Consider the following 23,886-nt stretch of genomic DNA (forward strand, 5'->3'; position numbering starts at 1 on the left):
TAGATGAATTTACGCGACACTATACCAGGATTAGGTGATAGATTCGGCTGCAGGTACATGTATTGTGTTTGTCTTCCCCGTCCATTCTTAGTTCAAGCTCTCGCTTCTCTCTATGTTTCTTCACTTGGGGTTGACTGAGAACCTTGCGATGGCCTGAATTCAGCCTAGCTCAAGATGCCACAAACGCCCTTGCAGGTATAGCTACAGCTTTCAGTTTACGCCACGAAGTGGTGTCCTGTGCCCGCGTTGTTGAATAGGAGCTGTGGAGGTCCATCTTTAAGTAAAATAAGGTATTTTTTTCGTTCTGAAAGGAACACTAAAGGCAAAGAATAAGTCGATGTTGATTTCTGAAATAGCGGTCCAGAAACGTCAAGGTGCTACTTTTGTGCTAAGAAAGTACATATTTTGAAATAAAATACAGTTTTAGTGGTCCGCATCCCGTTAGCACACTTCAAGTTTCCCGCTTCAAAGCGGAAACGTCCACGTCACTGTTGCCGTGGGCAACGTTGCCCGGCTTTACTGCACGGCCGCCGACACTACTATAGCAGCAGAGCGAAAGTAGTGAGTAGTGGGAGCCACAGCAGCAACCACGGCCATTGAGCGATTTCCTGCCATGGCCCCCAAGATGGCAGATGTGCTTGGTTCAATCGGGCCCCACTAGATGGCACCACCTGGCAAGTATAAACAGGTGAAAACTGAACTTTCGAACCACTCGCGCGATTCCTCATAGTAACGTCCTGCGGTACTTTTTTCTATGAATCAAACAGAAACAACCAAGCAGCATTTTATTACGTCTCTAGGGGCACGGAAGGTTCACTTTTTATTGCAGCTAGTTCAATTACTAGTGACTAATTGTAGGCCTCTGACATCAGTGGGATCATTTTGCGAATGTCCTACTCCTGGCGCATGTGTTGTCGTGCACTTACCTTAATTTTTCAATAACTAGGCCACTGCTGTAGAAAATATTGTCGCTTTAGACGTTGTCATGCATTGAGTCTTCACTCTTGCATGAACTGTTATCTGACTTTAGTGTCCGTTCAAACAACAAAAGCGATTTTTGGTGCGCAGATGACATTCATAACCTCATTTTAAAACATGCACGCGAAGTTAGCTTGTTTCGATAAAGCCCTGCCGACAAGATAAATCCCCGTGGGCAAGATAAAGTCCCCTTGGAAAAATTATGCACCACTGGGAAGCCCCGTTGGTTGGTGTGAAGTCTTTCCTTTCGGTGTTGCCTGCAATGTAGAAGCCACGTTGCGCCAACAAGAGTAGCGTAAAGACACGCAACGAATGAATGAGTTCGCCGTCACAGAGACGCAGGGCAGATGCGATCAAAATGTTTATTTTGTTAAATGCAGATGTTCGCTGCAAGCTTTCTCTTTGTAATGAATTTAGCGCCCACTGCATACTAACAATATAAAAATGACAGAGATATACGTCCCTTCATTACACTCACCATTGTACGGTAAAGGTGCTCAGCTTAATAGTATTAGTTGTGCGGTAAAGGTGCTCGGCTTAATAGTATTAGACAGTACATTTTTATTTAAACTGCTTTTTGAGGACTTTCAATACAAAGCGGTAACGTTTCTGCCGAACAACAGTAGTCATTGCAACATGAGAGCGTCTGTATCATCTCTAGGCATAATATACGTATAATGCATTTTCTTGAAGATCAAACATCTCAGGCATGTAAATTAATGTCCATGCAATCAGCACCACCTGCGAATGCAGGCTGTCGTCTGACGTCATGTTTTGTACTCAAAGAATGTACGTGTGAGGGTTGTGGTGGCAGTTGGAGGCGTTGATTTGTTACTCTGGCAAATAATGGCACGCCCCACAGATAAATAAATATGTACCTGAGCAATGCCAGCATCGCTCTCCTACACTCACTCACTCACTCACTCACTCACTCACTCACTCACTCACTCACTCACTCACTCACTCACTCACTCACTCCTAATCTCAAAATAGAACAAAGTACGGGCCTTGTAGAGATCAACATTTACATATGAAGATGTAATGCGTGCGTATAGAATTGAGAGCAGCATATTGAGACCAGAGATGCTGCAAAAAAGAAAGAAAAAGAGGGACGTCGCCTATCTTGACCTCGACAGCATTAGCAAACATGGGGGGGGGGGGTTACAATGCTGTACGGGTATTTAACGGATAATGCACCGATTCGATTACGCACTGCGTTGCTTGCCATAGACTTATTCCATGTTTTTAAACAGCGCGATGCGCCGTCGACATGATGACGTAGCGACGTCGTGCTGCGTAGGCTCCGGCCTCTCCGACCACGTGATAACTGGCACAAAAGCTGGGAATCTGCTGTGCTAGTTTTAACCGCCGATTACCTCCTTGACTAGTGACGAAGCCCCACTTGCGATCTTGTAGGTGGGGTTAAGTACCCACCCTACTTATAACGTCAGTCTAGCGTTCGCGACCATTGGTTCATGGTGATATTAATAAAAAGATGTCATCTAGTTTCAAAATGTTACACGACTACTCATGAAATGTTTGGATAATTCAATGGTCAACGATATGTCCGTCTTTGAGAAGAAAATGCAACTGCCCGACAACTGGTGAAATGTTTGGACAATACAGTGATCAGCGTTAAAGCAAACAGTTGTCTCTCTACAATACATGCTACTGTTTGAAAGAGGCAGTGGTCTGAACAAAAGTTGCTCTTTCAGTTTGTACATTAAATGATGAAATGTTCCTATGAAGTTGGCCATGACCGAGGCAGAGTACGAGTATCAACAAAGGGCGTCAGAGGCACTGAAGCACGCACAGAATAGGTCTAAACGGAAATGTTCACGCAGTGTACTTCCTCTGACACATGTCAAACGGACACGGTCTGGCAGCATGACAGAAAGTGAAGTCATCAATTCACAAGGACTTAACTACGGACCAGTTCTAAATTCATGTTCAACACGTGCCATACGAAGTTCTGCATTGGTGTAGCTCTATGAATAGAGCACGGTGAAATGACTGTACACGGTTATTTCACATCACCATTCGGACGCTTCGAACACACATTTTAAATTGCTTCAAATGTGATAAGTGCGATGCTCCGAGAGATATACAGTGTTCTTGTACATTTTTGCAACAGCTAGATGAAATACATGATAAAAAATGGTTAAAAGGCATCCCAGTGTCAAATGAGTTCCGGACAGAATGGGCCGTTCTACTTGTCCTAAACTGCTTTACCTATTGATTATATTTTAACGCATGATCAAGCATGAGCCTACCAGCCTGACAGCACGCGTCTTGATGTGTCGCACTACTGCTCAGCAGTATTGCGACACATCCAAGACGTGCTCAAAGGACATCATAAAGACACATCAAAGGGTCGATGCCGTCCGATGGCATCGACCTTTTGAGAGATCTCAGTCATTAAGCATTTTTTGCTACATCACGATTAAAAAAAGATAAAGAAAACAAACTTGAGAGCTCAAGGGACGACAAGATGACCGCAGCGGAATGACACGCTGTTGTCTTGTTCCCCTTCCTGCCCTCCATTGCTTCTCTGGCCCGAAGTTCTACTCTTGGAGAGAGCTTTGATTGTTGATTGTGGTTATAAGAGGGAAAAGAAGAGATGAGTGAGCCCCGTAACTGTCTGCATCAGCGTGCGACACCTCAACAGTAGCTCACAAGAGATGGGGGTAAAAATAAGCTATACCGTACGAGGAACGAAGTGTTTTCAAGTTATGTAGCAAACAAATGTTTCGCTGGGGATATTCAGCTGCCGTTTATGGTTGCTAATGATCGATTCGATACAGCAAACCTTCATTCTTTTCGTAATGAGCGGAATTACCCCAACTCAGTGGTCGTAAATGTAGTTAAACGCGTGCATACGTACAAACAACAAGTGAAGTAAACCGCCAGCGCTGTTCTTGTTAAAATCGCAATGTCTGATTTAGTCAAACAGTGTTTGAATACTGCTCGCGTGATTTCAAGGCAACATCCGGAAATGGGTTCACTATCCGTGAGTGCCATCCCCTCCCCCCCCCCCACACACACATACACACACACTTGCAAACGTACTCGCACAAAATGCACCGAGAGTTTCACGTTAAACTTCTTGCTGTTTCCCTAGAAGCGATGTCCGTGACGTTGACACTGGCCGATCTTCCCTGAAGCAAGCCTAGCCCGGCTGCTCCTCACTGGAGCAGCCAAGCCTAGCAGTGAGCTGCACGACGCAGCGATGTGTGCGACGTCTTGAAGTGTCGAATATCGATGCCGAGTATTACACAACACGCACCTAAGCGCACTGGTTAAATGAAGCACCATACTCGTCGCACATGCTGCTTTGAGACCTCTTTTGGCAGATGGGCTTAATCTCTGTTCAAGCCGTCGGCGACCGGGCATCGCCAGCCGGCTCCCCGATTTCTTGCCTGTCGACAAGAAAAAAAAAAAGAAGTTCGGAGAATATTAGCAAATGCCGAACGATGTCAATGCGCAGCAACTGAGCAAGCTTCTCTCTTGACCCCACCAAGGACAAAAAAAAAAAAAAAGCTTCGCCTCACTCTCTCGTAAAGGCGGAGTTACTGGGGCTTGACAATGTTGCCTAAGAACGATTTTTGGTGGACAGTGGGGCTATTGTTAAAGCTTGCGGCTCTTGGTGTCTTCAGGCACATAACATTGGGCTCAAGTGCATAGTATATACAAATACAGACGGCTCGAAAAAGGACAAAACTTGGAAGCACTAAACAGGTCCTCAATATTTAAGGCCAGCAGCTAGACCACACTCGTCAAAAAACCCACACCATTAGTTGAGTACAGAGAACATGGTGATAAGTACTGTAATTAGCTCTCCACAAATCTATCTATCTATCTATCTATCTATCTATCTATCTATCTATCTATCTATCTATCTATCTATCTATCTATCTATCTATCTATCTATCTATCTATCTATCTATCTATCTATCTATCTATCTATCTATCTATCTATCTATCTATCTATCTATCTATCTATCTATCTATCTATCTATCTATCTATCTATCTATCTATCTATCTATCTATCTATCTATCTATCTATCTATCTATCTATCTATCTATCTATCTATCTATCTATCTATCTATCTATCTATCTATCTATCTATCTATCTATCTGTCTGTCTGTCTGTCTGTCTGTCTGTCTGTCTGTCTGTCTGTCTGTCTGTCTGTCCTTTGAATGAACTTGATGTTTCCATCAAAGAAGGAAGCTTTAAGGGCTCGTATTGTTAACGCAACTGTAATGAATATTTGCAGATAACGAAGACAATGAAAGTATCACAGACGTTAAGTGCGTGTAGTACATATTGTAGTAAATATGCACAGAAAATGAAGCGGTCGAAAAGACAATTTGCTGTCGGTGGGCACCGAACCAGCAAGATTAGGATTACGTGATTATGTCTCTGACGTCACGCATATGCATGACGTCGAGAGGTAGATCCAAGAATAAAAAGCTCACCTCCAGGATAGGCCAGCTGAGTCGATGCAAGAACACCCTCATCCAAATCATACGTCAGCGAGTGAAAAATGGCCACCTTCGCTTGAAAGTTTGTCATCGATCACAGTGAATCAGCGACAAGACTCCGAAAGTGTCAATCAAAAGGCGCGCGGAGTACGCTATGAGAGGTAGCTAAGACTAATTAGTCGCGTGTGTGTGCTGTAGATCGCCACATTTGTAGATCACCACATTCCACTAGACTTAGAACACCGTTCACGGGAAAGGCCGGCGGGAGGCCGTCCGCCGCCTGTTGCGCCACTTGCAAGTCAGAATGCGGATGTACGTCTGACGAAAGTTAGCGTTGCACAGCGCGTAACACAGGGGGTTCACCGTGCTGTTGATGTAGCAGAAGTAGTAGGCGAAGTTCCACAGGTGCACAGGAATGGCGTCTTGGTCGGAAGAGACTGTCTTGACCAGCACCAGCACGTTGTACGGCGTCCAAGTGATGATGAAAGCCAACAAGATGGCGCTAAGCGTCTTGGCGGCTTTCTTGTCTTGCTTCTTGTCTTGTTGCTGCTTGGCCTTCTTCGCGGGTATCTGCTTGGCGTTGACATGTCGTTGGACGGCGCTAACGGTTAGTGGCTTTCTGATGGATTCCACGCCAGGATCCGCAGGCTGTTTGGCTGCCACCACGCCATCGGATGTTGCCGGTTCCTCCGAAAGCTGCACTCCGTCAACGGGCTCGGGCTGTTCGGTCTCTTCTTCAGCGATGCGATCGACACCGACCTATAAGAGACTCACGTGATCAGACTGACGCAGTAGCTCAACACATCACTCCTCTAGTGTAAGGAGAGAGAGAGAGAAGGAACATTAATATGGTTGCTTACAAGAAGCGTCCTTTGATAGCGCGTTTTGGGCCCTCACGGCCAGCCTTGGATACATGCTTAATACACCAGAAAGCGCGTACACACACACACACACACACACACACACACACACACACACACACACACACACACACACACACACACACACACACACACACACACACGCACACACCACACACACGCACACACACACACAGACACAGACACAGACACACACACGCACACGCACACGCACACGCACACGCACACGCACACACGCACACGCACACGCACACGCACACACGCACACACACACACACACGCATACGCACGCACACACACACACACACACACACACACACACACACACACACACACACACACACACACACACACACACACAATTATTTGTACTAAAAATATAGGCTGAAATTGACTATTTGAAGCTTTAACAGACTTTGTTGTGATCGAGTACTTGCACGTTGAAATGCTGCATGCGCAAGCAAGACGCGTGGCAGCACGACAAGCACACACAGCGTAAAGTGAGAAATCAGTATGCGATAACCCGGCAGTAAACAATAGCAAAAGAGAACCGAAACACTCTGCGCTTGGTATGGCGCATTTAAATCGTAGTAATCAGGTGTGAGCATAATGGGAGCCCCGCTTGCCGAGTTGTACCAAAACAGATATAAAAGGTCAAATACATGAACAAATGTCGCAGTTTGCTTGACGAAAGCACGATTTGATTGTGTAGTACGCCGTTATGGAGGACGATGGATCAATTTTGGCTAGCTAACTCTGCTTTCGCCATCCTGTTATTCTGACTAGCTTAGGTTCTTTCACGTGATCCAGTCTAGATGCGCGGTTGTCTCAAAACTTGGACACCCTGGAATTGCGGTGGCCATCCCCGGCAAATGAACCCGTGACCTTAGGCTTTCGGAATGTTAGAACCTCTTGCTCAAGGAGAGGAGTGATTCCCCTTTTGTGTGTTTTTTTATACTTATTTGCAGCTTTCTGCGCTCACCAGTATATCAATTCGGGCAATTGAAATCAGTAAAGGTCCACACGTGAATGAATCTGCACACAAAAGCACTCACAAAAGAATTTGAAAAGTAGACCAGACAATGCTCTTCTGTCTACATACCTGTGGCAATACCTCGTTTGGAGATGACTGCGTCACTGGCTCGACTGGTATAGTGTATATCGAATCAGAAGAATGCGACGTCTCTTTGGTCTTCTCGTCGCTATGGTCGGAGGTAGGGAGGGCAACCACGGCACTCTCTGCGCCACTTCCAAGATATCCAGATGGGTTGAACTCTACCGCATGTTCTTCGTGGTACGACGTGGACACAGACTCCACTGACGTCTCAGCCGTGGGTGGTGTCAGGGTGCCGTGTGAGCTTCGGTGACTCCTACCGTCATCGTGCTGCTTTCCGTTTCCGACGTGAAGCAGGGACACTAGGAAGTCACGAAGTTGTTGCATCTTGGACGTCTCGGTAAGTGAGCTCTTGGACGTCGCGAGGCTCAGCGTAGAAGTCAGCTGCGACCGAGACCTGTCGGATTCACTGCATCGAATGTCCTCCGAGTCGACGGTACCCACGCTCGATGTCGACTTCCGCTTCAGAACGCTCTTCTTGCGGTCTTCCTGTAACCTGCCCAAGTCTCTCTTGCGTTTCTCCGTCTCGAGCCAGATGCGCCAGTATAGGGCACACATGACCGAAACAGGCAAGTAGAAGGCGGCGATGGCCGTTCCGAAAGTGATGTAGACGTTGGTCTCCAGAAACTGAATGTAGCAATGTTCATCCGGCACTGTTCGTTGGCCTTCGATGTATGGCCAGGCGAATATCCACGGCGGCCACAGCAGGAATGATATGATCCAAGCCATAACAATCATGATGGCTGCTTTCTTGGGCGTCCTGTTAGCTCGGTATGTCAGTGGCCTGGTTACCGAAAAGTACCGGTCGAAACAGATAACGAGAAGATTGAGCACGGACGCATTGCTGTTCATGTAGTCGAAGGCCAGCCAGGTGTCGCACACAACCGCACCTATGGGCCAGTAGCCGTAGAGGATGTACATGGTCATGAGCGGCATCGATATTACACCGATGGAGAAGTCAGCGATGGCCAGACTGAGCAGGAAGTAGTTGCTGATTGTCTGCAGCTGCTTGTCCATTTTGAACGACACCATGACCATTAGGTTACCGACGATGGTAAGGAAGGTGGCTATGGCGGACAGGGAAGCAAGCACTACGATCTCGCCCACAGAGTATGGTGACGCGGGGAAGACGTCGGCGATGATGTCGTTGATCCCAGTCGTTGTTGCGTTTGTGGCGCTTTCGTTTCCAGTGATGAAATCGTGGAACGTGCCATTGACGTCGGGGTATTCGGTGGTGACGAGCAACCCGGAGGCATTGAGTGCTTCCTCGAGTGCGCTCATTGTGGACTCCGGCGCTGGCAGGTCACCTCATCGTGCAGGGACATGGACCTGCGTTAATGCACACATGAAAGATATAACGTATTCATGATATATTGATGACGTTTATGTGTTTGTGAAAGCCAATAATTGCCATCTGACCAATTTTAGCACAATGCTGGTAGGGAATTGATATCTCAAACAACAAGCTTCTAGGATGCCCAGAAAATGCTCGCGATTCGGAACAACACTGATGAATGGAAACTGTTCCAATTTGACCTTGTGCAACAGGTCCCCGCCAAAGCACTACGCCGAAAAAGTGTGAATGGATGGGCTAAAATTTGTCTACACGGGATGTCACTGGCGCTGAAGTTTCGACAAGCTGACTTGTAATACCGATGGCTCTATGACAACCTGCGTTGACACTTTTTTCACCCTACATGTTCCGTCTTTCTCCGAACTTCTTCCTTTAATGGAAGTACAAGTCAGTTCCACTCAATGAAGTTATCTAATTGCGGTGGGCTGGTAGCACGGAGCCGCATGCCCTCTCGGAATTAGGCAATAGCCAAAGGTCACACACTTAAAGCAGTCTCCTACATTCTTTTATAAGCGACATAAACTCCTTAGGCTGAAATACACAAGCGGTAGCAATAACGAAGCTATACATGTACACAAATGCGTGCGCACGCAGCTTGTGGAGCCTGTAATGTTGCTGCTATTCAAGAAGCCATTGACGCTATGTGCTTGCCGCGGCCGCGATACCCGAGGACACATAATCTCAACTGCCCCCTTAAACACCTATACCCCCGTGCGCTTGCGTTCTCTTAGGTTTCGGACTTCTCTATATTTAACGACATGCGGACATTTTGTCTTCGCGCTACGTTGCAATCACCACGGGCACGCAAATTCGTGATAAAGTTTGTCCTTCTTGTTCATGCATCATAGTACCAGAAACGGACAACGACCGAGTGCGTAACTGTATTCCTGCGTCGGCTCGTAGCTCCTTACCTTTATGGAATTGTGTGAACGTGGTGCCCATGAGTTGGGAAGCGATGAGTTCGGTTCATGATGTACGCATACCTGAAGCAAGAACAGAAGAAAAGACAGACGTTGCACGTACCGCCTGTAATAGGGTTGCATTCGTTATCTAGTTAGTATACCTTGTAAATAATAACGAGGAAAACAAAATATAGCTCAGAATTTTCCTCTCATGGATTTGCAGACGCCCAGGAGATGAAATCTTAACCCCAGCTTCTAGCTTAGGAATGTTCGAATAAACGAATACTGCACAAGTTGTTGCCTGTATTTCCATTAGGCATGGCTAAACTTTGCCGGAACACCCCACACGCGTCCGTCCTTTCTGTTCGTCCGCAGGTGAACACGCTGTACCAAACCACTTCATGACAGGCTTCAGACCCACATAAACTGTCAACCCTATCGTGAAGCTTTCAGGCGAATCAAGGGTGCATTTGTTCGTTGTTGCCATGTCCTGCACACTCACAAAGCATTCCTTTTTTTAGGCTGGTACACTAGGCGTTAAGTGACCAGCTGCTCGAAGAGGACAGCGCAAATCACGTAAACGCAGCTGTGATTGCAAGTAAATAAGGCGTCCCTGCTCGTGTGTATCGTACCTTTATCTCATGCGGGTGCTTGACCTGTGAGTGACGGCCGGTGTCTGAGATAGCGGGCCAGCACTGTACGTGAGTGTCACTGCATCGGAGTGTCCACGCTCGGGAACGCAAGATATGGGCGCCTGAGCGCGCACCGGGGAGAGTAAATTTTTGAGAATTTTTATTGCGATAGCAGTTATATGGACACTCTCGGCTGGATTTTGTCGCCGGCGTCGGCGTCATTCACCGTATATATATATATATATATATATATATATATATATATATATATATATATATATATATATATATATATATATATATATATATATATATATATATATATATATATATATATATATATATATATATATATATATATATATATATGAAAACGGAAGAAAGAAAAAAATCCAGAAAAAAAGACTCTGGCGTGCGAGATCCAACGTGGGGCCACCGCGTCGTGAATGTGAGGCGTTGACCACTGAGCTACCGAGGAATTTTTTTTATTTATTACTGAGCTACCGAAGGATACCTTTTGAACGTTCAAACGACAAGCTATTTAAATCTACCACTTATCGCTGTTAGAGCATCTGGGGGGGGGGGCTGTCGGGTTTTTAGCAAGACAGCGCATTGTCAGCAAGATGGCGCAATAAGCGCGTGGCGGCTCTCACCTCTCACGCGTACTTTGGCCCGTGGAGAGGAGGAAAGTGGGCAATCTCTGGCGAGCCCTAATCTCCCGGTGGGGAGGATCGTACGTCTTGGCTGGCGTTGGGCTTGTACTGGAACGATTCTGTTCTAGTTACGGGGCGCACAAAGGTCACTGCAATCGTTGCACAGCCTCAGTTTGCGTTTGTTCAGTGACAGCCTGATGACTGAGCCCTCCACCGAGTTTTTGCAGCGCAAGCTACAGTGGCTGAGGTTGAAGTTTCGCGTTGCTCATCGAGAGCCGTGATGTGCATGTCCGAGGAGCTGTGACGTCACACGGTGTACAGCGGGCGTGTCAGAGAATTCCTGGAAGCTCCTGAAGAGACACCTCACTAGTGGGCTGGCACTCGACTCGCCAGTGCTCCCTCGATAGACCATCCGTCCGCTCGTCTCTCCATCTGTCCGTCCGTTCATGCGTCGTAGCTCACGCTACGTCTAACCAGGCATAACTGGGCTGAGCCACTGCTTTTCTTTTTGTTCAAGAAGGTACCATTGCTGTGATAAAGAAGGTGATATATCATTCTTTAGAGACAATGAAGTCAACTTTTTGGTGAGTGACAAGGAAGGCAGTTTCGCTGTTGCACCGGCTGGTGTGTTCAACGCTAAAGCCAACCTTGACGATAAGCAACATCTTTAGTTCAGAAGATGAAAAGCAAAGTTATTTCTTCTTATAGAAGTTTGAGGTCTCTGAAAAAATCTGACTGCCACCACCATTAAACAATATAAGCAGACACCTCTGAAGGTCTCCTTTTTCTGCTAGGCTGGACAAACCAGAAGCCCCATTTTAGCGCTGTTACCTGTCATCTTTTTTGTATAGTTTAGTCACGCTAAAAGCTACCGAGGAGAATTCATGTACAGCCAACATGCTTATCCAAGCTCCAAAATGTTCTGCATCACGTAACTATTACCGCAACACTTGTAAGCGAAAACCTGGTGAACGCTTAATAACGTTTTAAGTCTGTCCTGATGAGCCGTCCATATGTCGGAAACACCTTGTGGAAGTGATGGTGCACACCGTGTTGCGACAAACCGGGGAGAGGAGGTGGAGGGAGGGAGGCGAGTGCTCTTGCTATCGCATTAAAACCAAGAAGTGAAAGGAGAAATGCAGCACTGCTGTGGCCTATGTAGCAAGCTTAGTTTTTAGTTTAGACATTGGGGCATCCTAAACGACCTTGTTCAGAATGCTTCTGCAGTATTTGGAGTAGCCCATGGTGTTGCCAATAGCTCAAAACTTGCCTCCAAAAACTTTTGTTTTCCGCAAGTGATGGCGTGGGGGCCCTTCTTTCTCGTATTCAGAAAGTCTCCATGATTTGTCTTGCCACCGCCTTCAAAGCAGCACTGACGCGTTTCGAACGCGCCGCCTTGAGGCGATGGTATTCCAAATTGAATTCACAAGTCAAGCAGCGTTTTTGAATACGAGAGGAGGATGGCTCCACGAAACTCATTAGAGAAACACCGCATTATGTTGTAGAATTCGAGACACGAGATTTTCTTGAAGACATAACCAGCCGCAGAATGAAAGACACGCAATATTGAATTGAATGCCCAGTTGAGGAAAATTGGTTGCGATGTCATACAAAAAAAAAACTAAAAAGAAAATACGTCTCCGTCAGATGACAGTGATCGCAGCTTAAGAAACAGCAAAAAGAGTGAGTGAAGCTCGCTTGATATCTTCCTCTCTTCGAAGAATTATCTTTGGCTGTGGTGCTGTTGTAGTTTTTCGTCGACGTTCACGCGATCAACCTTCCAATCGCGCTCGTCTGCACCTTAGAAATCTGCGATTGGTTGATAATATTGTATTATTGAGCAACGCATGATTACTGAATTTGACAAAAAATAATAACAATAAGCCTAAAGGTCATTATGCTGAAAAATAAATGTGTCCATGCCTGTGTGCCCTGAGGGAGATTGGCTACCTCTTCGTGGGTAATCTGCAATGTTTGCGTAAGAGAGCTTTCTTAAACAATTTAAGCGAATGAAATCGACATGTATTTTCACCAAAACGAAATCCTTACACCGGTAAAGTATGCTTAACGTTGTTCATAATTTTTTACCGAGGTAAGTCATAAATTGGTACAAGCAGAAAAAGAGGAAACAAGTCACAAGGTTCCAACTTATGTTATGAACACCCAGTGATTTATTTCTCATGTTCTGCTCATGATGACGATGATGATGATGGTATTGCTCTTACCATGTCGCATAACCTTTGAGGGGAATTGACTGAGAAACGAACTGTTGCAGTGTGCTTCATTTTCATGATATTCTTCGCTTTCCTCGGATCTTCAGCCAGGATCCATACACAGGCCTCAAATTATTATGAATATAATGAGCCAAAATCCGCGTGCCGCAGATGCTGCCACTTTTGTCGCTCGCACAAAAAGCCTCGTTTGTCAGTTGGTCTTGAGTAAGCCACGCCCTTCCAGCCCTCCAGTGAGCTATGGAAATACCAGACAGGGCCTCAGTAACGTCCGGTATCTGTCGATTGACGTCTATGCCTCTGCTGTCATCAGGACGCGGGGAAGTCGGAAAATCCCGCTTAATGCACCCTGTGAGAAACCACGTTTATCTGCATTGAAACACTCGACCTAATATGAACTTTCCAGACTTAGGTGCACGACACTTCACGATTGCCTGTTCCGGGAGGATGTGCTACTATGCGTGACCAGGCTCATCGAGTCGTGCCAACTTTTTTTGAATAAAACTGATTTGGCGTCACGTGTAGAGACACTTTTCTATGTGACTATTGATTTGTGTGGATGTGTGTGTTTTGTTTTGTTTGTATTTAATTTTTCTGTAAGCTTTCTTCCCCTCTTATCCTATTTCTTTCTTCTATGTATCTCCTTCCCAAAGGAGAAGGCAGGCATTGTGGCCCTATAAGTGGAAGTCATCGGTCTCATCTCTACCTATTTCCTCTGTGTCATGTGTTTGTTGTGTAGACAAACAACTTTACTAAGTATGATCACCACTGAAGGGCATGGTGGTTGTATAACAGCACATAACAGGCGGGACCAACCAAGGGAGGACACGTACTCTCTTGATCTCGTCTCTTCTTGGCGCTCTTCGTTCAAGTAACATTGAATTCAACTGACTCGCCCAGTATGTCATCCTTGTGCCGTAGCAGCCGAACTATCACATCATTCGGGGTAATATCAGGCGTAGTTGTAACATACGTTTCAAGAGAAGTTGTTATGGCGGCTTGCCTAGTTGGTGCAGTTCTGTAGCGATGTCTTCCATTTTAAGGAAATGATGAAAAAAAAAAAAACACGAAATTGTGACGAGAAGTTCTCTTGTGTTTTAAATGCGCACTAAGCAATATCGAACAAAAGTGAAATAAAAATATTGAATTGATGTTTACGTTGAGCACTCACATCGTGAAATTCCAATATACAAAATACGTTACAAGGATTTCAGGTGCCCTTTGAGGTCGAAACGGCCATGTCGTCCTTGAGCTCGCATAATACTGCACCGTGGGCCACAGGTTGCCCAGCGGTGATCTAACAATGACAGGTTGTCCCATTTCTTAATTGAATTTCTGGTGACAGTATGAACATTTAATTATGTCAGTGCAGGTAAAACTAAATTCAACATAGAGGTCGCAATCACTTGCGGTGCTTGTAACTATAACGTGATCACGATGGTGCTAGCAAGTCTTGAATCTTGGAGAACAGCAAGGCCTGTGGAATGCGGCTTTACTTTTGCACGCACGAACATGTGCATAAAACTTCTAATGTGCTTATACGCGACATTCGGTACTTCGAGAAATGCTTTTCTATGGCCCTGGTTGTTTGCCCGAATTTATTAATTCTTGCTCTTTGCAATTTTTCTTGATCAGCAGCAATTGATCTTCTCTATATACGTTCTACAAATTGGGCAAGTTCTTCTCTTCTACAAATAGTTTAATGCTACTAACTTGGTTGGCTTATAAAGAAAGCTGATTTCCGTAATGTTTTTTAAGGTTCATTAATCACAAAAATCTGCTTTCTAAAACGCTCTTCCTTTTTTTCATTAGCGTAGGGTGCCTAGAGCATATGTAACCGTAATTTTAAGACCTTTATAAATTGTCTTTTCTCTAGGTGTCCAGAGAATATTTCTTCATATTCATTGTGTAACTTATTTGCTTTTTGGCTAATGACATGCTTTGGGCGCAAATAACCCACACATAAAGTTAAGAAACACTTAGCGACAAGCACAAGCGGCACTTCCAACTAAAGTAGACTGGGCGCAATTCCAGACTGAAGTAAAAACGTACAGACATGCGCAGTTTTCACACAGCTTTACGCCTTTAAGCTATCAAAAAATCTCTTCTCCAATATGTACAACGTCACCGACGGTTCGCTGATGCACCTTTCACCTTTCTTTTTAATGTAATAGGCTTCCATCAACTCACGCGCAGTTTTATGCTTACTTCCACAAAGATCTTCTCCATCTACTGAGAAGTCATTGCAAAGCGAGTTCTCATTATCTCCCAGGAACTGCACTCGCTTAGCAATGCCTTCCAAGTAGATGTGAAAGATCTTTTTTACTCAATTCTACATGATGCATTCTTCTTTGCGATGAAATCCTGCATAAAAGAAAGTGGCGTCATACCCTTTCAAAATGCAGCTGGTGTAACGGTAGATAAAATTTTATCTCTGTTAGAAGCCTACTTAAGAATTACTTTTATATCTTTCGACAAGCAGCTTTTTCTGCAGAAACGCGGCATTTGCATTGGATCCTGCATTGCGCCGCTGCTGGGCAATATATTTTTATCTAGTGTTGACCGGTTGCTAGAGGAAGCTTTTAATCTGGATAGCACCTTGAACGTTGCTAAGGTTTTTCGGTATATGGACGACTTTTTAATTCTTTTTGAGAGACAAGGCTCCTTGTCGAGCTGCGATGATATTTTAAATATATTTAGGATTCATGGTAAAAGGTGTTGTTTTCACACAAGAACTGCCGCAAAGAAACACCCTGCAATTTTTAGATCTCCGTTTAACTTTCCACAGCGGGAAAACGTGCTGGCAATATTTTCTTCACGCTAAGAAATGGGTAAAGCCTTATGACTCTTGCCAATCAAAAATAGTCAAGCGTGGTATTGCTACGCTCTGCCTGGGATCTACTCTCGAAAAATCGTGCACGCACATGATGCAGGCATCATTCGCGAACCATATCTGGTGACTTCAAGCTGCGAAGTTCTCTGACTCGTTATTCACAGCTGTCTCCGAAGCGCTTTTGCGGAAAAGAAAAAGTGAAAGTACTTGAGCTGCCACGGGGGAACAAGGAACTGAAACCGTATACAAGACCTGCAGTGATTCCTTATGTACATAAGGTCACCCACAACCTGAAAAAAGGTAGCAGGCTGGCATGGGGTACCTGTCGCCTTTTCCGCGCCCGTGAAACTGACTTAGCTGTGCCCTGAAACAGCTCGGAAAGTGAAAATGAGCTGTCAGCGGATGCGGCAAGAAACATGGCATGACGTACGGGAATTGTCCCAAAGGCGTGGTTTATGAGATTTACCTTTCTTGTGGCAACTCATACATCGGGACCACCGGACGCTGCATTATTGAACTGGTTAGGAAGCATGAATTAAATCTAATAAACGATGTCTTGGCGCATCGGCCTGTGCATTGTAAAGCCTGTGGGTGTGTACCACGTTTTAACGAGTTCAAGATTCTAGGTAAGAGTAAACATAAAACTGCGCGCGAGTTGATGGGAGACTGTTACATAAAAAAAAGGTGAAAGGTGTATCAGCGAACTGTCAGTGATGTTGCACGTATCGGAGAAGAGATAGTTTAATAGCTGGATAGCGTAAGGCTGTGTGAAGACTGCGCATGTCTGTATGTTGTTACTTAAGTCTGGGTTTTCACTCGGTCTATTTAGTTGGAAGTGCCGCTTATGCTTGTCGTTGAGTGTTTTTTTACTTTGTGCGTGTGTGTGTGTGTTATTTTCGGCGAAAGCATGTAATTAAGCAAGTACCAACTAGGCCAACAATCAGCATGGTTACTTTTTGGCTAGTGTGCGTGATTCGAGATTAGAGCAAAGTTTACGTTTGCCTGTACTCGCTTTGGTGCTTGCTTTTCATTTGTGGTTCAGTCAGGCAGACCACAGGGGCACCACGTCTTTTAGTCGTGGCTTTTACTACTTTTTTAGCATTTTCAGTTACCTTACCGTCGTTTGTTGCAATATGAACATCATTGCTCTCGCATAATAGATTCCTGTAACAAAACACAAACGCTCTCGGAGCAGGCTATACTGGTAACGTTAAATGTGGGCTCCTTATATACGAATAGACCCACCACTGAAGGGATTTAACTAGTCTCTACGTCACTTAGAGAAAGGAAACGATCACGTAATGCAGAAGTTTACATCTCGATACTGAAAATACTTGTGACGCTTAATCATTTCGAATTTCATTTATTCTACCACGAGCAAACTTTCAGCCCGGCTATGGGAACCGCTTTTGCACCGGCATACACCAACGTTTTCATGCGACAGTTGGAATAAAAGCTGCTGGAGTCATCCGTAGTAAAGCCTTCCCCCTATGTTTGGTACGTAGATGACATATTTATTATATGGGAACACGGAGTAAGTGCAATAAACGCATTTATCGATCACTGTAACAATTTCACTCTAGTGCCCCGCCGCGGTGGTTTACTGGCTAAGGCACACGGCTGCTGGCCCGCATGTCGTGGGATCGAATCTCGGCTGAGGCGGCTGCATTTTCGATGAAGGCGAAAATGCTGTAGGCCTGCGTGCTCCGATTCGGGTTCATGTTAAAAGAACCCCGCAGGTGGTCGAAATTTTCGGAGCCGTTCACTACGGCGTCTTTCATACTCATATGGTGGTTTTGGGACTTTAAGCCCAACATATCAATCGATCAAGCAATTAATCAATCAGTCAATCAATTTCACTTTAGTGTTAAATTTACCATGCGCCAATCATCCAGCGAAATTATCTCCTTAAACATGACTGTATCTATCTAAACAAGAAAATTGAAGACTATGCTTTACAGAAAACCAACATAAAGCCAATAATGCCTAGATTACACTAGTCATCACCAATGGCGCTGCAAACAAGGGATATTTGTCGGAGAGGTGAGGTGTGTCTGTAGCAATGACGGTGACTACGTGGAGCAAAAGGAAACATCAGTGAAAAGAAATTACCTGCAAGACACCCTAAACATTGTCTACAGAGGTGTATGTAAACTTGATAGGAAATCAGCGATATCTTTCAGTTTATCGCGACGTTACAGGTGAAAATATACCAACTTGCGCACTCTATAGGGTTGCAGGTTGTAGCGATGTTCGGGAAAGTCACGTCCGGTTCGACAGCCAATTTCAAACTTTCTGAAGAAGGCAGAAACGCCGTGTAACCCTTAAGTCTCCGGGAAAAAGCCACTTTTTTGTTACACAAACTTTCACACGGCCGACGATCGTTTTACGCGCCAAGTGTAACCTTCTTGGCAACTTTGGCGTAAACAAGCGGCGAGCGTTACGCTGCTGACCGATACCGATCACCACGGAGAGCTCGGTGAAAACACGTGTGTACGCTGACAGAAAAACCGGCTGCATAGAGCAACCGCGCTGCGCTGTCTTTCTAGACGCGAAGCCATTGAAGTGGATATTTCGCGACGACGTGTTCCTGACGTATCATCTAACTTGTGGGCAGCGTACAAAAAACGTGACAATTTATCAGCAGCGCGAAGGACTTGCGCCTAAGGAAGGCGCTGGCGATATCCGGACCCGTATCCACAAAGATGTCCAAATGATATGCGGGCTTTTACGTCACGAGTCCACCATATGATTATGAGAGACGCCGCAGGGGAGTGCTTCGAAAATTTCGCACATCTGGTGTTATTTCACATGCTCTGACATCGTACAGTACAGCGACCTCTATATCTCTGCCATCACGGAAATGCGGCGGGGATCGTGCACAAGGCCATTAAGTGAGCAGCCGAGCGTCGTAACCCCTGATATTCCCCAAAGCCAATAGAAAAGAACGTTTTTCAAAAAAAAAAAAAAAGGTCTGCCTTGCAGTTTTTTCTTAACAAATCATCTTGCGGGAATAACTGTGATACATTGTTGCTCAAAACATTCCAGACCTACTTTTGGTAAGGGCACGACAGGTAAGTGCATGACAGAATGGGCACTGGCTCTTACTACATTTTAGGGGCGAGGCTCCTCTTAGTCTAATCCTGTCCTGCGTCAGGCGTAACCGACAGTATCAGACAGACTAACAAACAGATAGACAAACAAACAAACAGACGGACGGACAGATGGATGTACGAATGGACGGACGGATGGAAACATGGACGGAAGCTCGGATGACTGGATAGACAGGTTTGTATCCTTGTTGTACGCGAAAATACAAATGTGGTGTTGACACGCGGGCCACCTTTCTGCTTTTAAAAGAATGCTTTCGATAGTTCGCGAGCTCACCTGACCATACATTTGGTCAAAATTTTGATCCTCTAAAGTTGTGGTTTACTGTTCAATAGATGCAGTGGTGCAGGAAGAAATTTGTTTTGGAAGAAACAAGGAGAGAGAGGGTGGACACGTTTTTGATTCGACATAAGGTCCGGGATTTTTTGTTTTGTGTCCTATGAGAATGAAAGGGAAAAAAATCCGGGACGGAGGGAAGATGGGGAGGGCACTGGTCTTGACTTCCACTTCCTGGTTAGGTTACTGAATGGATGGGCACGTTTTCGAATGATCCTGACTAATCTTATATGGTGGTCGTTCATATTCCTTGGCATGCAGCTTGATGCAACGCCCAATTTCCCACACCACAAGGAAGTTGAAATTACAATCTCAGCTTTTGCCTGCCAAAGCTGACATAATATTGCGATGCCGACGAGCGTACCGATGGTTTTAACGTACCACATACGGGTGCACCGTTCACCTCGGGCTGTCAAACGAACGTTTACTTACTGTATTTCACAGCAGCGTGTATTAATAAGGCCATAAAACCTCCAACGGCCAGACCCAATCATTTATGTGCGCATGCATATACCCTAGTGACGTGCGCTAAGTCATGAAAGGTACCAAACAGCAAGGTTCTGTATGGGTGCACGTTAAAGAACCCCAGGTGGTCTAAATTTCCGGAGCCCTCCACTACGGCGTCTCTCATAATCATATAGTGGTTTTGGGACGTTAAACCCCACATATCAATCAAGGTTCTGTATATGACAAACTAGCCGTAAAATAGTTCATGGCTGGGGAGTGCGGATAAAATTTGAGCAGCAGGGTTTTTATCGACAAGCTCACCACGTCACGTGCAACGCTTGCACATGGCATGGTGGGAATTCTTTATTTTTAGGCGACATGAAAGTACGCCTACCCTGGTCGAGAGCGCTATAGACTTAATTCCCACACAACGTGGCAAATCAACGAGATCAAATGCGTATAAACACTTTGGAACATCTAGTCGCGACTTTTTTTTCGCGACAAAAAATTAAGAAGAGAGAAATGAAGGTATACAGTCTCGTAAACGACGCAGCATTTCAATTTAGCAATAATTCACTGAAACGTATTGACGCGGAAATTGCATACACGACGACCGCTGTGCAATGCGTCTGAACCACGTAAACAGGGTCGGCCGTTTCCATACATTGGTTTCTATGGAAGTAACAGACGCGGTCGTCACGCTAAAAGCGCAAATACGGATGTGTCTTTATTTTTTCAATGGCAAAGTGCACGTCCATTCTTTTGCATATAACCTGAAACTACGATCACGTGCGAAGAGCAGGCGTTGGCCGAGTTAAAGGGGCACCTAAGTGGAACAATGACTTGGTTTAGATGGATAAACTCTGCTCTGAAAACTCTGATTTCATAAGGTTCACCATTATAAGTTCATTATTAAAGGAAAAATTGTGGTTGAAGTTTAATTTTATATTATTCCCCGAAGTATTCGTGCGTTACGTCACGAATTTAAAGATGCATTTTTCCTATTTTCGCAGTGTTGGCTCGACGAATCAATCAAGCTTTCTGAAACTTCGTGTACGGTATGTTTATGGTTACCACAGGGGACGATATACTTCAATCTTACCGGTTATGAACAACGTAGGACCTACTAGACTCCGCCAAAATTTTACACGTCATGGTGTTTGCTGCGAGAATCTGAAGGGTGGTGTATCCACCCACGTTTTATTTTGGCGCATTTTCTCGCTTACGAACCATCGTCTCGCGGTAAGAGGGGTGTTTTCAGGATGGCGGAATTGTACTTTCTTGTACGCAGACAATTTTTCTCGCTTTAGTGTTTTTGAAAAAATAAATCTTACGTTAGAATTTCTTCTACATAAAAAAAAAACTTCAGTCAACATTGGTGTCTAACATGCATGTTTGCCGAAGCCAACAGGCAAACAGCGAATAGCGTTAGCGAATAGAGATCGTCGATAACTCGGCATGTATCAAAAAGTCTATTTAAAAAAAAAAGATGAAGGCTGGCAGCTGTTTAGCCAGCCTTCCTTGTTCTGAAATTATTGAGAAGCTGAACAATGACACAAGAACAACAACAACAACAAAAAAACGAAGCATGACATAGGCGATGTGTCCCTGGACGGCGTCCTGGTTCCTGCGTATTTTTCTTGCGCCACTGCTCCAGACATAAAACTATAGTGTTCGTAGAAGCTTATGATTTGTTCCTAATGTTAGGTTGTTCTACCAGCGCTATATTCTTCGCTGGTAATAACCAATAAGCCCAACTTTCATTCGTGCCCAGGCTTTTCTATAAAGTCTTCTTGATTTTAAATATCCGCATCCCCCCCCCCCCCCTAAAAAACAACAAAGAACAGAACAGAAAAAGTCCCTGCGCCTACATTCAGCGCAAGGGTAAACGGTGGCCAATTAACGCCTATATCAGCACTGTTGAAATGAGGTCTTAATATCCGTGAATGACTAGTTACACAACTAAAGGACACGCACAGCACAGGCATTAACTTCCAACATACTATTTCTAGATTCGCCCCCCCCCCAAATAATTTCTCTAAAATGAGCTTTTTATTACACCCTATATCACTTATCACTTACAACTGCCATTTCTAAGAAATTGATTTTTGTGCACATCATATGCGAAGTGTTACTTTTCCTCAGGCGGTAGAAGTAAGCGTCGGCGGGAGTTAACATGTTCGAAGCATGGAGGTTTGAAGTTAGCGTCCTGGCTGTGGTGTTGTCTTCTGTCTCCTAACATTCAGCGCTATTTTTTTTTTGTCGTCGTTAGTGCTCAGCTCAGATGCATTACAAATGAAGTCTTTATAAAAAAGGACCAATGCTTAAATGAAGCTCGAGGGAAAAAAAAACGAATAGAGTCACATGCACTTAATAGCTCAGGTGGTGCAAAATCTGAAATGCATGCTGCCGCGACATGACTTGGGCCCAAGGTCACAAGAACCGCTCATTCTAAAAATTTTCCTAAAATAAAGGTTCAACCAATCCCGACGCTGAGCACGTCATTTCTGCGGGCTGCCAGCCAATGGGAAATCGAGCTTAAGATAGAACTTGGCGAATTCGGTTTCTGGTTTATAACCGTGAGGGTCAAGCAAACCGTGTTGATGTCACAGACTACGTTGGAATCCCGAAAGTTTCGCTTATGACAGCGTACAAAACGAACGAGAAACATCGTAAATACACACCAGAAACGAACGCAGGAATTGACAGACATCTTCTGGGTTGTCACTGTTTCTAGGGTGGGTGGTCATTAGCTGTAATAATTGATCAGCTAGTGCACTAGTACGCCTAATGCTAATACGATCGTCCTGATGAATTTGGTCTGTAAAGTCGGTCACATATCCGAAGTCGTATCGTTGTATAGACCTCGGGCCAAATTTTTAAGGCTTTTCTTTCGTAAGTGCTTTTTGCTATTGGCCCGCTATTATGCCCATCATCCAGATTTGTTGAAGTTTTGTCTTAACAACACTTGCAGTCTTAACAACACTTGAGTGCAGAAGATTTTTGTTTTTTTTTGCAAATAATCTACTTGGATATTACGTACGCTGGCTTTAGTGCATTCGTTGACAGCTAGATGACAAGAGACATGCTTAACGAATACCACACCGTCGCAGACGGGTATTCTCTCCTCCCTTCGGCTATAAACTTGCGTCATGACAAACTTACACTTATGTAAACCGACGCAGCGTAAAACCACGTACGAGCTAAACGTACAAAGTTTAGTCACACGATTTGGGTCCCCAAACAAGGTCATATGAGACGCACTCACCTCTACTCGCTGTCGGCGAAGGTAGACACACGCTCACGTCAAAGCATCCAACTTGAGAGCCGACCGAAAAGCAACAAGAAGGAAGAGAACGACGTAGTTGCCTTGGATATTGCTTCACAAAATATAGAGATGCGGAGAGGTGTTTGCATAAAACCCACCGGGGCACCGGGACGGACGCTCTCTGCCGCAAGCCTTAGCTTCCGGCTCAAGATGAAGAGTGTGGCCGCCTCCTCGAAAAATTCCTCTCACCGAAAACGCGGCGACTTGCTTGCTTGCCGATCGCGTCGAAGTTCCCTCGCTGCGCACCCCAACGCGCCGGATCGCCAAGGTGATGTCGAAGAGATTGGCGCCTGTTCCGAAAGCCTTACACACGTGCACACACATACCGATGAAAGCTGACTGTGGCCATTGATATTAAACGGCGAACGGCCACCATCCTATAGTAGCGCCTTTCGTGGTGCTTAATCTGACCATCGGTGCCCCTGAGAGCCGTTCTGCGCAGCGGATATCATAGCTGATTAATCAGGGGTGGACAGCCGGCTAAGAGAGAGGTACATGAAAAGGCGCGGTAGAATCACGTGCTATGTCCGTTAAAACCCAGTTACGTGCAATGGGTAGCAATCCTCCTTCCCAGCGCCGAGTTCCTTGGCGTTTACTTT

General features: G+C 45.1%; 1 protein-coding gene across 1 annotated transcript; it reads right to left on the minus strand.

Annotated features, from left to right (window-relative positions):
• Window positions 1-1,326: 1,326 nt before the first annotated feature.
• On the minus strand, window positions 1,327-23,416 carry LOC119168533 (muscarinic acetylcholine receptor DM1). Its single transcript, XM_075866216.1, has 5 exons — window positions 23,228-23,416; window positions 9,726-9,797; window positions 7,449-8,789; window positions 5,460-6,224; window positions 1,327-4,397 (listed from the first exon to the last, which is right to left on the minus strand). The coding sequence occupies exons 3-4, from the start codon at window positions 8,739-8,741 to the stop codon at window positions 5,712-5,714; spliced, it is 1,806 nt and encodes a 601-aa protein (XP_075722331.1). The 5' UTR covers window positions 8,742-8,789; window positions 9,726-9,797; window positions 23,228-23,416; the 3' UTR covers window positions 1,327-4,397; window positions 5,460-5,711.
• Window positions 23,417-23,886: the final 470 nt, after the last annotated feature.

Source organism: Rhipicephalus microplus, chromosome 6 (genome assembly GCF_043290135.1).
Source record: "Rhipicephalus microplus isolate Deutch F79 chromosome 6, USDA_Rmic, whole genome shotgun sequence".
Taxonomy (NCBI): domain Eukaryota; kingdom Metazoa; phylum Arthropoda; class Arachnida; order Ixodida; family Ixodidae; genus Rhipicephalus; species Rhipicephalus microplus.